The sequence below is a fragment of the Octodon degus genome, unplaced genomic scaffold (assembly GCF_000260255.1).
Source record: "Octodon degus isolate 3935 unplaced genomic scaffold, OctDeg1.0 scaffold00112, whole genome shotgun sequence".
NCBI classification, from domain to species: Eukaryota; Metazoa; Chordata; class Mammalia; order Rodentia; family Octodontidae; genus Octodon; species Octodon degus.
This window is the reverse complement of record NW_004524688.1, coordinates 8,083,341-8,098,584: the sequence shown is the minus strand read 5'-3', so window position 1 is coordinate 8,098,584 and position 15,244 is coordinate 8,083,341. Positions and strand designations below refer to the sequence as shown.

General features: G+C 52.4%; 1 protein-coding gene across 1 annotated transcript in view; it reads left to right on the top strand.

The window, feature by feature from the left end:
* The first annotated feature begins 215 nt into the window (after positions 1–215).
* Rnf213 (ring finger protein 213) overlaps positions 216–15,244 on the top strand; it is a 115,247-nt gene continuing 100,218 nt past the window's right edge. Inside the window, exons 1-3 of the mRNA XM_023699247.1 lie at positions 216–1,342; positions 2,325–2,455; positions 9,613–9,779. Of these exons, the coding sequence (XP_023555015.1) occupies positions 2,359–2,455; positions 9,613–9,779 (264 nt within the window). The 5' untranslated portion in view covers positions 216–1,342; positions 2,325–2,358. The remainder of the gene's footprint in view (positions 1,343–2,324; positions 2,456–9,612; positions 9,780–15,244) is intronic.

Genomic DNA, 15,244 nt, shown 5'->3' with positions numbered 1-15,244 from the left:
TGTAGAAACAGGCACAAAGGGCACGGTGCCCACTCCATGAACAGTGACCACTGCCTTTCTCCTGACCATTGTGTGTGTGTCGGGGAAGGCTCCAGGAGACCAAAGCGGTCTCTGGAGAGGCAGCCCTGGCGCTCAGCGGCAGGGGGCGACTCAGAGCCAGGAGGGCACAGACGGAAGAATTCGGCCACGCCCGCGCAGCTCAATGCGGTGAGCTAGTAGGGGCGGCGCTGTGAGTCGCGTGACCCTAAAGCGTGGGCCGCACCGCGTGGACACGAGCTTGAGGGTGCGCAGCGTTTGGGGTCATCTGGGTGTGCGGGGCTGAGAGGCGGGAGTGCGAGCTCTAAGAGGGCTCTGGCCCAGCGGTCTCCGCGCTGCTGCTGCTGCTGCGGGGGCGCGGATCCGGCTGGTCGCGGCCTTGCCCTGCGCTGTGAGAGGCGCCGGGGCCGACCGCCTCCCATTGCTGGAGCCAAGTTTCGCTTTCTCGCCGGGTGCCCAGCCGCCTTGGTCCCGGAACTGAGCGGACCCCGCTGTCCCGCGGCGGACAGCGAAGCTCTGACCTTTCCAGGAGTCCTGGCGACGTGTGGAAAGCGTAGAGTTCCTGCCCTGCCTGGCCCTGGTGTCAGGACAATTCGGCCTGGACAGCCGAACCTGCACCCCTACGCTCCCGACCCTTTCGCTAGCGCTATATGTACCTGCGCTAATTTAGGAAAAAGGTGTAACCTCCGAGGGCCGCAGCACCCTGAGCGCAGTGTTGGCCAACTCCCTGGGCCAGGGGTTCGAGGCCAGAGTGGGCGCCTTTCCAGACAGCGGCGTTGAGAGCGAGTGGGCGCGAGTATTTGCATACTAGGGAGGCGGGTGCGAAACGCTGCTCTCTTCTTTTGGGTGTTGAGCCTAGAGCTTTTGCGCTGAGCTATATCCCCGCCTTTTTAAATAAAATCTTTAATTTTAGGAAAGGATTGTATAAGTCATTAAATTGACCTACCTGGGCTTCTATTTGCGATCCTCCGTCCTCAACCTCTTAAGAGGGCTGGCATTACAGACCTGTGCCACCCAAGGACCGCTGGTCCAGGCATCTAGTAAACAAAAATATATATCCATGTAGGAAATCTGCATTAACAAGAAGAGCAGCCCGTTGGGCCACAGCTGTCAGCACCCGAGGGACTGTATCTGCATAACAACACCCCTAGCTCCTTCGGCTCCCGGTCCCTTCCTTCACCCACCCACCCACTACTTGCCCGGCCACTCTGGCCCCAGACCAGATTCTTTTCCGCAGCTCTGGAGACTGCATAACCTTCAGCGAGCTGCCTCGTACTTCTGGATTTTGTGGGATTCCCACGCGTGCGTAAGTACATAATTATGTATAGTTTTTCCTCTTCTTAATCTGTCTCACGTTGATTTCTTCACTCATAGCCCAGCCGGAGAAGCTCACTCCTCAACCGTAGAAAAGGGGTCAGCCCCTGGTAGTAGTTGGCTGCAGAGCATGTGGAGGGGAGGCTGGAGGAAAGAAATGAGGGTGCCCCGGAGCCTCTGGTGCCCCCTACCAATGGGAAGAGCCGTCCTAGCTCTGCTTCTTGATCCTTTGGTTCAAGGCCCAGTGGGCACCTAGGTAACATAGGCCCAGAGCTGAGGGGCTGCCTATCTCTATTCCTGCTGTGGTTGTCCCCTATTTTGATACCACTCACCCCATGGGATGCTGAGGGCCCAGGTCAACAAGAAGAGGTGGCCTCCGCCGCTGTGGTACTCCAAGTCACCTGCACAGCTGCTGGTGGTGCCAGCCAGCCTTACTGGATGACTCACCTAATCCTCACCTGCGGTTCCTTACGGGCAGGTGTTTTTGCCCACTTCCCTGTTGGGGCCCTGAGACACCAAGGGTAGCAGAGGCATTGGCCCTACAGGACACCATGTGACCCGCCCCCCCCAGCCCCATGTCCTGTGTCAGGGTCCACACAGGCTGCAGCTCTGCCTGTGCCACAGCTTCTGAGGGGTCATCCTGGAGAAGCAGCTTAGCCCGTGGTCTCTGATGGACAGCTTGGACCCTACGGGGCCAGGGGTGGTGGATGGAGAGCTGTAGGGACTTGCAGGGCAGAAACAGGAGACCAGGAGTGTCAAGAGGTGAGTGATTCTAGCCAGGGCAGAGCGAGACTGGGATGGTGCGGTAGCCCAGAGCAGAGGACACACTGACGTGGGAGGTTTGATCGATTGGGGACCTGCTGAGCCGTTCTAATTTCCCTTTCTTAGAAAATGAAACTGAAGTGGGACCGTAGTCACGTGACAGGAGGCGCGGCTTAGAGCCGGCAGCTCTGGGACTCTGCCCTTTCTTGCAGATCTGCGGGACCCGCGGTCAGCACTTCCTCAGGCATGGAGTGTCCTCAGTGCCAGCACGTCTCCAGCGAGGAACATCCCAAGTTCTGCAGTCAGTGTGGACTGCAGCTGGTCCCCGCAGCTTCCGCGGCAGGTGAGGTGGGGCGCCGGGGTCCGGCGCACAAAGTCCAAGTCTGCTTGCTTACGGGGAACTGGGCTTGGCCGGTGGGCAGCCTCCGAGAGCTCCTGCGACCGAAAAGCTCTTTGCAGAAGCACTGTAGTTGGTCATTTTGGTTGGACTTGTGGACAACAGAGCCAATCGCCTTTTTGAAGTTTCACTTTCGTTTATTCGAAAGAACTGGACACTCGTGTGGACGAGAGGGGGGTGTTTCTGCTTTCTCAGAGGTATGAGAGGCCTGCGCAGGGGATCCTAGGGTATCTGAAGGATCTCCGGATGCTGGAGTGAGGACCAGGTGTTGGTTTTCAGTGTAACCGCAAGGGGTCGCCACAGTTCTCCCAGACCCCTTCCTATACTTGCGGGTAGATGGATCGAGGAGTTCTGGGGTCGGGTGAGGTGTTTCCATGCGTCTCAGCTGCCCATGAGGGACAATAGACCGCCTGCTGCCCACTCCTTTTCATCTTACCCCTCTCCTACTGCCCAGAGCCCTGTAGAACAACTTATATGTGCACCAGTCTCAGGGCATTTGTACTACCTGCTCCTACTAACCTGGAGCCCACCCAATACAGGGCAGTTCCTGAGCCCTAACCCCCGTCCAGTCTTCACTTTGCAGTGGGGTTGTCCTAGGCACCCACTTAAAACCTTGTTCTCCTTGCCCAGCTCCTCAGTAGCCTTCACCTGGATTTGCCCACCTGGCACCGGGTCATCAGCGTGTGGCTTCATTGTCCCCCTGCTCTGCCTTATCCCACGCCCCTTGCGCTCTATACTTACGCTGGGTGCATCAGAGCAGGCCAGCAAGAAGACAGGCATGCTTGTTTCTGAACATACACTGTGTACACAGGTCTTTGGATGTGTTCCCTGGGGACCTCTGTTGTTCCCCAGGAGAGCTGCTGCCCTCTCTGCCTGGGTGGGGTGTGGCCCCAGCTCTTCGATCACTCTTGAATCTCATGGGACCTTTTTGGGCCCAAGAGGTGTGAGTGTGAGGTGATTGCTGTTGGTTGTTCATTTTTGTCTCACTGATTTCCCATGTATATGTGGGATGCTAGGAATCAAACCCATTGGGGCTTTTATCGCTAAGCTATGCCCAGCCCTTTTTATATTTTTAAGTTTGAGATAGGGCACCCCACAGAGAGCCCTTTCTGGTCCTCATTGAGGTCTGAGAAGTTCATAACCCCATGGAAAAGTTATTGGAATTCTGGTGAGTTAATTCCAATCTACCATTTCCAGTGCCACCCAAGGCGAGACTAAAGGTTTTATTAATTCTCAACGAGGGGAGTAGCTTGGGGATGAGTGGCTGTGAGAATGGCGAGAAATACCTGAGTGCTGTGAGCTGGGCTAGGTAGGTGATCTGAGGTCACTTCTGCAATACACAGAGAGGGCTACACAAAGAGGGATACGCAGAAGGAGTCACCTGCATAACACAATTTGAGGTGATATCTAATGTTTTTGGGGGTCTACTTCCGCTCTGATGTGGCTTTTTTTATGCCTGAGGAAGTCACAGCCTCTTTATCTTGAGGCTCAATCCCAGCCAACTGGACGTTTTGGGGAGCTATGGGAGTGGGGTAACACTGTCCTGCTACCTTGCTTCAAAGGCTATACACCTCTGCCAGACTGATTTGCATTGCTTAAAGCCAATTGAAGGGAAAAGGAAAAATCCTAACTAGTCCTGTAGGGCTAGTTTTAGCCAAAAAGGAGATAACTGCTCTTCTTTCTTTCTTTTTTTTTTTTTTTTTTTTGGTGGAACTGGGGATTGAACTCAGGCCCTTCTGCTTGCCAGGGAAGCGCTTATTCCACTAAGCCATCTCCCCGGCTCCTGCTCTTCTTTCAAGGAGAGTCTCCATGGTCCTCCACAGCAGCCAAAGTTGCCCAGATGGGACTTGGCAGTTCTCCTGCTTCAGCCTCCCTATTTCTATTTATTTATTTATTATTATTTTATTTTATTTATTTTTTTGACTCTTTGAGGAAGGGATTTGGGAGACACTCTAAGGCTTCTGGTATTTCTTGAGTCTCCTGGAACTGGCTGGGTCACAGCAGCATGGGTGCACTTGGTGATCAGCAGAGTGGTTCCTCTGATGGGAGATTCCTTGCTTTTGAGATTAGTGGAACCTCTGGTGCCTAGATCCTTTGGGATAGCCTACCTGCGGGGGCTGCACCACCTGGGCACTTGTAAGAACATCTGCCCATGTGGGGCTGGGGCAGTGTGTGTGTGTGGGGGGGAAGGTTTGCAGCTCCAGAGATGAGAAAATACCAGTCTGCTCCCTGAGATTTGCCTGGTACTGTGCTAAATTATAGTTGTGATAAATCTCCATACTGTAAATGCTGGTAGCGAAGCACAGAGAGGTCAGTTAACTCAGCCACAGTCACACAGCTAGCACCTGGTAGAGGCAAGATCTGAAGCCTTTGGAGTCCATGTCTTGGGAGGAACAAAGCTGAGTGGTCAGGTTCCTGAGTGTGGCCCAAAGGAGGGAGAAGGAGGAGAAAGGACGGGAAAGGACGGGCTGAGTGGCTTTTCCAAGTCTCAGGCTCCTGTGGGGAAAAAGGTGACCCCATGGCCTTGCACTGGTAGAGTCTCCCTGAAGGGTAGCTGCCCGGGTCCTCCTTCATTCTGGGTGAGGATTTGGACGGGGCTGTGGCCACAGAAGTATTTGCCACCAGAACAGGAAACATGAAAAGTCTGTCTGAGAGCGAGGGCCTGTGGCACCTCTCAGAGATGCCAGTAAGTCTTTTCATACCTGAACCCAGCCCAGAGGCCTCAGGCAGGTGGCAGGTGGGGAAGGCAGGTACGTTGCCCTCTGTGCCCTCTGTAGCCTGGAGTCAGGGCTCTGGACCAGCTTGTGAGTGGCTTTGTCACGCAGCTGGAATGCTGTGTCTAGGCAGGGAAACTGAAACTGGGGCTCAGCTCAACCGTGGAGACTGGGCTGCCCTGTGAGAGGCCACCCAGTTTGATCCCAGCACAACCCCCATCCTCTCCAGAAGAGAAGGAAAAGGAAACTGAAAGTAGAATGGGGACTTGGCTGCTGCTCCTGACGGCTGGAAGACTGCTGCTTCCTTTCAGCTACTTACAGTTTCCTTCCTGGGCTAGTGGGCGTGGGGATTAGGGATGGAGGTCCGAGTCCCAAATGCCAGCTCCAGGGGCTGAGCTGAGGTGAGCCACTCCCCTGAGCTCAGACAGGGTGGGGCCACCTTGTTCCCTGCCCAGAGGCTCCCAGAGGCTCCCAGATGCCTGGGTCTAGGGTGACCCCCATAGATAAAGGCATAGAGAGGACTTGGGGTCTCTGACAGAGGATGAGAACTTTGAATGTCATGACTTGAGGTTCCCTGTGTGTCTGAAGCCCATGGGGTCTCCTGGGAGGTTTGCTCAAAATGTAAACTGCCTGCCCTGCCTGCCCAAGTCCCCAGAGACCCTAGTAGGCCTTGTACCTCAAATGCTGAAAAGTTGTTTTGAGGGGTGGGTGACACCATGGGCACTGTGTTTTTCTCTCATTTTCTTTTCTTTCTTTCTTTTTTTTTTTTTTGGTGGAACTGGGGATTGAACTCAGGCCCTTGCACTTGCCAAGGAAGTGCTTATTTCACTGAGCCATCTCCTTGTCCCCAACTCTCATTTTCTAAGATTGCAGGAATGTTAGATGTTTTTTATAACAGAGGACAGATGAGATGAGAATGGTCAGACTAGGAGGGTGAGGGTGGGGTCATCCTGGGGAGTGTGGTCTTCAGCTCAGGTCCTGGTGTGGACGGACTGGGATGCAGGCTAAGGAGGTGAAGCCTCGCCACCCTCACCCCACGGGTGGTGACCCAGCTTCAGGCTCAGCCTGAGGACCACAGTCCAGGCCAGCATTCGAGGGTCGGGTTGGCAGGGTAGAGAGCAACCTGTGCTGTGGGTATGTGTTTTCTGAATTTTGTTCACCTCTCCCCATTGGCTCCAGATGTGGCACACAGGGCAAAGTTGCATTGTACTGTACGCTTGTGTGTTTTTCAATTGCAGCAAAACTGTTGAAGGATTTCACACTTTGATCCTTTCCCAATGTGGAGGTCAGCGGCATTCAGTGCAGTTGCTGTGTGGCCACTGGCACTGTCCACCTCCAGAATTCCTGCTTCTTCCAAACCGAAACTCTGTCCCCATCCAACACTCCCGCAGCCCTGCCCAGACACCCACCCTTGCACTCTGTTTCTTGGGGGTCTGGCTGTTCTGGGACCTCGGGCGTTGACATCAGCAGTGTCCTGGCTTGGAGGGCTTTACTTCTGTCACTTGGTGCTGAGCTGCTGCAGCCTGTTGAATTTTTGTTTTGTGATACTGGGGATCAAACCCAGTCCCTTTTCACTGCCCTACACCTCTTTCCCTTTTGTTTTTTTATTTTGAGACAGAATCTCTCTCACTGTCACCAAGTTGCCTAGGCTAGACTTGAATTTGCTGCCTTCCTGCCTCAGCCTCAGAATTGCTGGGATTATAGATGTGAACTACCATTTTCTGCTGTGGTTTTCTTTTTTTCTCTTGTCTTTTTTTTTTCTTCAGTACCAGGAAGTTGCAGAAGTGCAGTTTTAAAGTTAGGATTTTCCTTGCCTCCTTTTTAACCTGTCTTTATCTTTTTCTTCTTTTCTGTTTTTAAATTAAAATTGTGTGTGTGTGAGAGAGAGAGAAAGAGAGAGAGAGAGAGAGAGAGAGAGAGAGAGAGAGAGAGAGATAGTCTCACTATGTAGTTTATACTGGCCTTGAACTCACTATGTAGCCCAAGCTGCCATGAAACTGCCAGCAATCTTCCTGCCTCAGCGTTTCAAGTGTTGGGATTACAGTTGTGTGCCACCATGCCTGTCTGCTTTTTTTTTTTTTTTTGGTAGAACTGGGGATTAAACTCAGGCCCTTGCGCTTGCCAGGCAAGCGCTTATTCTACTGAGCTATCTCCCTGCCACCCTGTCTGCTTGTTTTTATTTCTTCTTTCCCACCTCACTCCAATATCCCACCTCAGTCCTCATGCGGTGGATGGAAGACTTTTGCTCTTAAATAATTTCTGCATTTGTCTACTTTCCTTTATTTACTATGACTGTAGACATAGGCATGTAGCTAGCCTGTATCTGAGCTGGGAGGCTGAGGCAGGATTGCTGCGAATTTGAGGCCAGCCTGGGCTGCATAGTGAGTTCAAGGTCAGCCTGCACTACAAAAAGAAACCCTGTTTCAAAAAAATCCAAAAACAAAAAATATCCTTGTGGGTGGAAGATGACCTGCCTTGGACAGGAGGATCTGAAGTCCCCTGCTGAGCCCCTTCACACTCTCAGGCTGACACTGCATCTTGCTTCATCCTCTGTGTTTTGCTTGGCCATGTGGCAGGGCCTGATGCAGCATCCAGCCCTGGGGCCCTCCGCCCACTGCAGAGGAGGAGCCAGGCCGTCCTCGCTGGAAGCTGCTGCACCTGCAGGCTAAGGCATTCCCACTCTCAACTCCCCAGGCAGCTCCTGTGACCAGCAGCAGGTCTCTGAGGTTCCATTTCTGGGCACAGCCTCTGGCATCCTGGGAGGGGCTGGCCTTGTCATCTGAGCTGGGGGATGGGTGGAAATGGCATCTCATTGCTTCTATTCTGATTTCCTTCACTGGCAAAGAAGCCAAGCATCCTTTGGGAGGTTAAGACACTTTGTTAGGGAAAGTGTGTGTGTGTGTGTGTGTGTGTGTGTGTGTGTGTGTGTGTGTGTGTTACTGGGGATGACTTCCAAGGCTTTGTGAACATTAGGCAAGCACTTTACCACTGAGCTTTTATATGTACTCCAGTTCTTTTTTCTTTTTCTTGTCTCAAAATAACCTAGGCTATTTTGTTGCCTAGGATGGCTTTGAGTTTGTAATCCCCCTGCCTCAGCCTCCTGAGTAGCTGGCATTACCAGAGTGTGCCACCACACCTGGCTTCTTTTTTTTTTTTTTTTTCTTTTCCAGTACTGAGGATTGAACTCCGGACCTTGCGCTTGCCAGACACTGGCTATCTCCCCATCCTGAGGCACCTTTTTTGTATTGATGCTTACTTAGTCCTTGGAGCAGTCCTGCTCCCCAGCTCAGTAGGAAGAAGCCCTGGCCACTGCATGGAGGGTTCAGTTGTTCACAGGCCTCTTGCCCCTTCCTCTGGTCCTGGCCACCTTGCCCTCCTCTGGGAGGCAGCCTGTCCTTGGGCTTCTTGTGGAATGGTGCTACGGTTCCCCAGCATCCATCGCAGCTCTGAGCTGTGGGTCCCTCCCATTGGAGGAGGTGGCTCTGTCAGGCTTTCTCCTGGGAGCCCTGCAGTCTTTCGCTTTGATTGGCTCAGGGAGATGTCAGGTCCTGAGTGGGCAAGGCTGCCCCCGTGGGAGGGAGAAAGCGCAGAGCCCCCAGTTTCTAATTCAGTGTTGAGGGTGTGAAGGAAAGTGATCTGGGGCTGTTGAAGGCCTTTTTCCAACTTTTGCTTTTTGGCTATAAGGGTGTGTGTGAGAGCAGAGATTTGGAGAACCTGTTTTCAGTTCTGAGTTCTATCCTTCAGTGAATTTCCTTCAGTGAAACTCCCGAGTGCCATGCATGGCCAGGCATGGGCTCAGCGGGGAACCAGGGCTCATAGTCCTCCTGCCCTCCAGAGTGTTCAGAGGCTGCAGCTAGTGGGGACAGTGCTAGGAGGAGGCAGACCTGAGGGGCTGGAGAGGAACAAACCTGGGACCTTGGAGAGGGGCCTCAGGAGCAAGATAAGAGAAGATTCTAGGCAGAACTATGTGAGAGTGCCAGGGTTACAGAGACCCAGGTTTGAAAGTGGATGCCTCTTAAAGGGGGCTGCTGGGTCCCCGTGATGGTACTGAGTGACCATAGCACCATGGATTGTGGGTGGCCGCTGTGCTTGGGTGAAGACAAGCAAGTGGATAAGTGGATCAGGGCCAGGAATCAGAAGCCTGTGGAGGGCTCTGGGCCACCACCAGACAAAGAGCTTTTGGAAGGAGAGGAATGGGTAAGCACTGCTTTAGTGGAAATGAGGAACTGGTCCAGTAGACATTCTGAGGACCCCTTCCTCTGACCTGCCCCATGCTGCAGCTGGAGTCGGGGGAAGAGAGTGTTGATCTGCCTCAGCAATGCTCAAGGGGAGAGGGAGCCCCTTCCTGGGCTCCTCGCTCTTTTCTGATCTTTCATTATCTGTCTATAGATGCTGAGAACAATTCCCTGATTCACTCAGTTCCTGAAGGAGAGCAGGAGCACGGGGAACCTCTGAAGGAGGACAGGGACCTGCATTCCATCCCAGGCTGCAGTGATTGGCAGGAAAATTCAGAAGACCCCAATTCTGATGGCTCCTGGACCCTCGTCCACAAAAAGGTGAGGGAGCTGTTCCTGCCTCTGCCTGTCCCCACCTGTCCCTGCCTGTACCCGCTGTGGCCCTGCCCTCTGCTTTACCTGGAAACTTTTCCTGAGGTGGTTTGATCAGTGGCCAAGCTAGGTCTGTTTTGAGAGACCTTCATTGTCCCCATGTCCCCACGATGTCTTCTCTAGGACAGCTTTACTGGACGGCTACCCAGATGGCCTCCCAAGTGCTGTACCACTGGCCTGCAGAGGCCTGCTCCTGGGCAGTGACAGAGCTGTCCCATGTCTGCCTCTCCCTCACAGGAGCCATGGCTTCTGGCCTCTGGTCACCTGTCCACCTCCCAGACCTGACACATGTGGGTGTGGGCCAAGTGTCTTTGGTCCTGCTTTCCTCCAGGTCTCTCTCTCCTGGGGTTAGGAACATGAGGGTGAGGGTTCTGGGCAGGGCTGGTTCTGGAAATGCACTGGTAGCCAAGTGCCCTTCCTCCAAAAGTGAGGCTTAACCTGTCTCTGTCCCTGATGGCCTCCAACAGAACCTGCAGTGTGTTAGACACCAGAAAGCAGTTCTTCAGTCAGGGATCTAATGGGGGTCAGCCTCGGCAGGCTTCCCAAGGGAGTTACCTTCAGCCTAGTGAAGACCCCAATGGCCATGTCCAGATGTCCATGTCTGCTGGGTTCAAGAAGGAGAAATTTGCCCTTTTAAAATTTAATTTATGCTAGGGCTTGAACCCTTTGCTCAGAGCCCCACTTACTTATTTGTTTGTTTTCTTTCTTTGAGCCAGGGTCGCTAAGTTTCTAAGCTGCCCAGGCTGGGCTCAAGCTTACAGTCCTGCTGCTCTGGGCTCCAAGGGTGCTGGGATTATAGGCTGGTGTCATGTCCCACTGCAAAGTTGGCCTTCTGTGACTGGGCTGGCTTTCCATGCTGCTCCTGCTGGGTGGTGCAGGGACACAGCTGGCTGTATGCTGACCTGTCGCTAGTGTTTGCACGGGAGCAGTGTGCTGGTGGGAGTGTGTGATGTGGTGCACATGAGTGTGGGGTGTGTATGCTTTGTATTTCAGGCCAGCCTGTGCTGCATAGTGAGTTCAAAGCTAGGCTGAACTACAGAGCAAGACCCTGTCTGAGGGGGCTGGTAAGATGGCTCAGTGGTCTAAAGCACCTACCTAGAACAAGCTAAGCTAAGCAAAGCACAGGGACTGTGGTTCAATCCCCCAGCACCACATGCCAGCCAGCCCCGCCCCCTGGTGGGCTGAGCTGCCCCCCCCCCCCCGCCACACATAAATAAAAAAATTTTTAAAAAAAGACCCTGTCTGAAAAGAAAGAAAAAACAATAAGGTCTTGAAATCTTCAGAAGATGAGCAATTTGTGGTGTAGAAGTGATTCCTCAATTAGCGTAATGGCCAATTTTTTCATCAGAAATCAGAGTCTTGAGTTCGATCCCTGGCACCACCGTAAAAAGAAAGAAAACAGAGAGAGAGAGAGAGAGAGAGAGAGAGAGAGAGAGAGAGAGAGAGAGAGACCACAGAATCCAGAGGATAGTGAGCAACACACTCAAGTGCTGAAAGATAAAGAAAACTGTCTGTGTAATTTTGTGTCTAGAAAAACATCCTTAAAACATAAAGAAGGGCCAGTCAAATAGCTCAGCAGACTAAAGTGCCTGCTCGGGCAGGCGCAATGATTGAGGTTGGATGCCCAGCATGCTGTGCTGGCCCTGCCCCCAGGGTGCACTGAGATAGCGATTAAGACTAGACGTGGTGGCGTGTGCCTATAATTCCAGTGCTTGGGAGGCTGAAAACAGGAGGATCACTACGAGTCCAATCTACCTAGTGAGACCCTATAGACCCTGTGCTAAATACATTAAAATAAATGAAAAAATTTGTATATTCAAGAACAAAATGAAGGCCTGGTGAGATGGCTCAGTGGTCTAAAGCATCTACTTAGAACAAGCTAAGCTAAGCAAAACACAGGGACTGCGGTTCAATCCCCCAGCACCACATGCCAGCCAGCCCCGCCCCCTGGTGGGCTGAGCTGGCCACACACACAAAATGAATGAATGAATGAATGAATGAATAAATAAATAAATAATTCTAAAAAAAAAAAAGAACAAAATGAAATGAAAGACCGTCCGTGAAAAGGGAAAAATATGTGTAGATCACTTATCAGATAGGGATTTGATATCCATGATATATAGAAAGTTCTTTCCAGGGAGATGGCTCAGTAATATAAGTGCTTGCTTGGCAAGCGTAGGGGCTTGAGTTCAATCCCTGGTTCTGGGGGAAAAAAAAAAAGTTCTTAGAACTTAACAGTGAAACGTAGTTCAGCTTAAGTATGGGCAAAACCCTTGCTGAAATATTTCTCCAGGGAAGGTTTACAAGTGGCCAGCAAGCATGTGACACAAGTTCAATACAGCATTATTTATAACAGTCAGAAGATGAGGTAGCCAGTGTAGTGGATGACTGCAGTGTCAGCATTTGAAGAGGCTGAGGCAGAAAGATCGCAAGTTTGAGCCCTACCTGGGCAATTTAGCGGGACCCTGACTCAATAGAACAAAGAAACAGAGGGACAGGAGGTCAAGCTCAGTGTGAAGGCCTTGGGTTCAATCTCTAGTACTGCAAAGAGGAGAAAAGAATAAAACACTACGTACAGTATTGTCACTAAAGGGAACTTGTAAAAACAGAACAACCCCATCCACACTTGCTGTTCAGAGCACACTGGCAGCTGGTGGCTGTGTCCCTGGTGAGCAGTTTACAGGGCCGTTGTGTGTCATTCCTCACATGACAGTGGTGTTTGCAGTTCCTAGTGCAGCTGTGAGCCTCCCACACCAGGTGGGGTACACTGAACATGGGAAGTGAGGACATGGGAGCCTTGGGCCAACCCTACCTTGCAGAGTGGATGGGTGTCAGGATTGTGGCTAACGGGATCTGCAGGAAGGCCACCCCTTGTTTCCCTGGTGACTGGCTCCAGGGGCCTCTAGATGCTGGCTCGTGGGTGTTTTTACTGCTCTTGCTCTTCAAAGAAGCAGATGTGTTTGTGCTTCTCAAAGCAGGAGGGACATGGGGAGGGTTTCCCTTCCTCTACTTCCTGCCAGGCTGCTCTATGGAAAGGGACCTGGCTGGACTGTGGCACTGCCTAGTGGAGGCAGGGAGATACCATTATATGTGCCCTGGCCTCAGCCTCAGGAATCCTGTCCTGGCTCTGCCCTGGTACCCGGGGCTGACCAGGCCCTGCCAGTTCTGCAACTGTATCTAAAGCCCTGGCCCAGGACTGTGGAGGGAGGCCCCATGGAGGTTGGGCAGCCTGCTGTTTGGGCTGCTTCTTTTACTGAGTTGCTCTGCTCACCTGCTCACCTCTGCCACATGCTTCTGCCTGCTGGTCCTGGGTCGCGAGGATGCTGGGGCTGGTTCAGTCCACCCTATGGGTGCCCCTGCCCTGGCCTTCCTGAGGGTGGAGGTTTTGGAGGATTTGCTGGTGCAGTGCCTGGGGTGACCCTGCCCTGTCTGAAGGGGCTTGTGTTTCAACAGGGAGTGGCCCCAGAGGTTTTTGTTGGTGCTGTAAACAACACATCTGATGAGACAGAAGCCACTTATTGCCCACTGAGCAAGAGAAGGAAGCAGGACGCAACCCTGTGTGAGGTGGCGGACATGCGTTCTGCAGACTGCGAACAGGTGGTTTGCATACAAAGTTGTTCCAGTGCCTCTGTCTAGCCTTGCATGCCAGCAGGCTGCCCTCACGCCTCATTCCTCACCTCTTAAGGGGCAAGGAAGGCTGGAGACATATCCAGGCCCGGCTATAAAGTGACTCAGGTTTTGGCTCTTGTGATGGAGGACATTCTGTAAACACTCTTTGTCCTTCAATCCTGTCACCAGCTTTTATTTTCTTTTTATTATTATTATTTATTTACTTATTTATTGGCTACATGGGCTCACTACACAGTTCAGACTCATAGTGATCCTTCTGTCTCTGCCTCCCCAGCTCTGGGATTACAGGTATGCACCACCACACCCAGCTTTGGGGCCAGCATGGCACACCTGTGGCTCTGAGGTTGGCACAGTATGCGGTATCAGGGATTGAACTTGGGTCCTTGTGCTTGCCAGGCAGGTGCTTAGACTGCCGTGCTATTTCCGCAGCCCCAGCTTTTATTTCTTACGACATCTCTTCTTTGACATCTGGAAAAAGTTCTCCTGGTGGAAGCTCCATAGCAACCCAGGACCCTTCTCAGAGAGAAGAGCTGGAAGCCAGGCTCATGGGGGCTAGAGGGTCCCAGGACCAAGAGTGAGCACTGCGGCTACCCCAGGACCCCATCGGCAGGTCAGGACATGCACACACCCACAGTGTGGACACCTAGCAGAACTCAGTGCCTGTCTGTGGAGGTTCAATCCTGTCACTCTGTCACTGTGAAGCATTTGGGAGCATTACAGAATTCCTTCACAATGTAAGAAGTGACGCTAAGTGTGGTACATGCCTGTAATCCCGTCACCCAGGCAGGAGAATTGCAGGCTCTAGGCGAGCATACAGAAAGACTTTGTCTCCAAAACACAAAATGATGGGGCTGGGGAGATAGCTCAGTAGAATAAGCACTTGCCTGGCATGTGCAAGGTCCTGAGTTCAATCCCCAGTTCTGAAAAAAAAAAAAAACAACAACAACAAAATGAGGGGCCGGGGAGATGGCTCAGTGGAATAGGCGCTTCCCTGGCAAGTGCAAGGATCTGAGTTCAATCCCCGGTTCCACCAAAAAAAAAAAAAAAAAAAATGAGGCACATGTAAAGTGCTTTTGCCTATAAGGAAAAGGTACCCTCAAGTGCCAGAGTACTCTGTGAGGTTGAGCTCCGGCTTCCTGAACAGGGTGCTGCCATTCTCGGGGTAAGGCGGCTGCGCATTCGCTTCATGAGGACCAGCGCCAGAACAAGTTTTATGCTGCACCCAAGCAGGCCACGGTGGGAGACTGGGAGCCACGTGGGCTTGCGCTTGGCCCTGAGTGCCCTGTGTGTGGCTCCTACTTTGCACAGCACAGAAAGGTGGGCCTGGCTGGGGAGAGAACACTTGTAGCTGTGAGGTTCTGTGTGCCGTCTGTAGCACTCCAAAACTGAAACAAAAAGGAAACTAGAGGACTGATATGTGAGGAAAAAGGGCCTGAGCCCATGAGGGGTCAGACCCACCTTAGCAGGAGCACAGCAGGATACATGCAGCAGAGCCGTCTGGCCTCGCTCCAGACTTGTGCCTTAAGTGACATGACTAGTCTTGTAGGAACATCATACAGCTCCGAGAAGGATGTGCTTTCTTTGGAAGTTGGCAAAAATATTCTAAAACCGACCTGAACTGTAAGTTGGTGAGCAGACCTGGAAGGGACACAAAAAAGAAAGCAAAGGAATAGAGACTGAAAGTAAACCTCCCAGCCCAGCAATGACAATGTTTCCTGCAGGTGCAAAGACAGGTGACAGGAGTGTCCCCAGCCAACAGTGAGAGTTGGCAGGCTCACCATGTA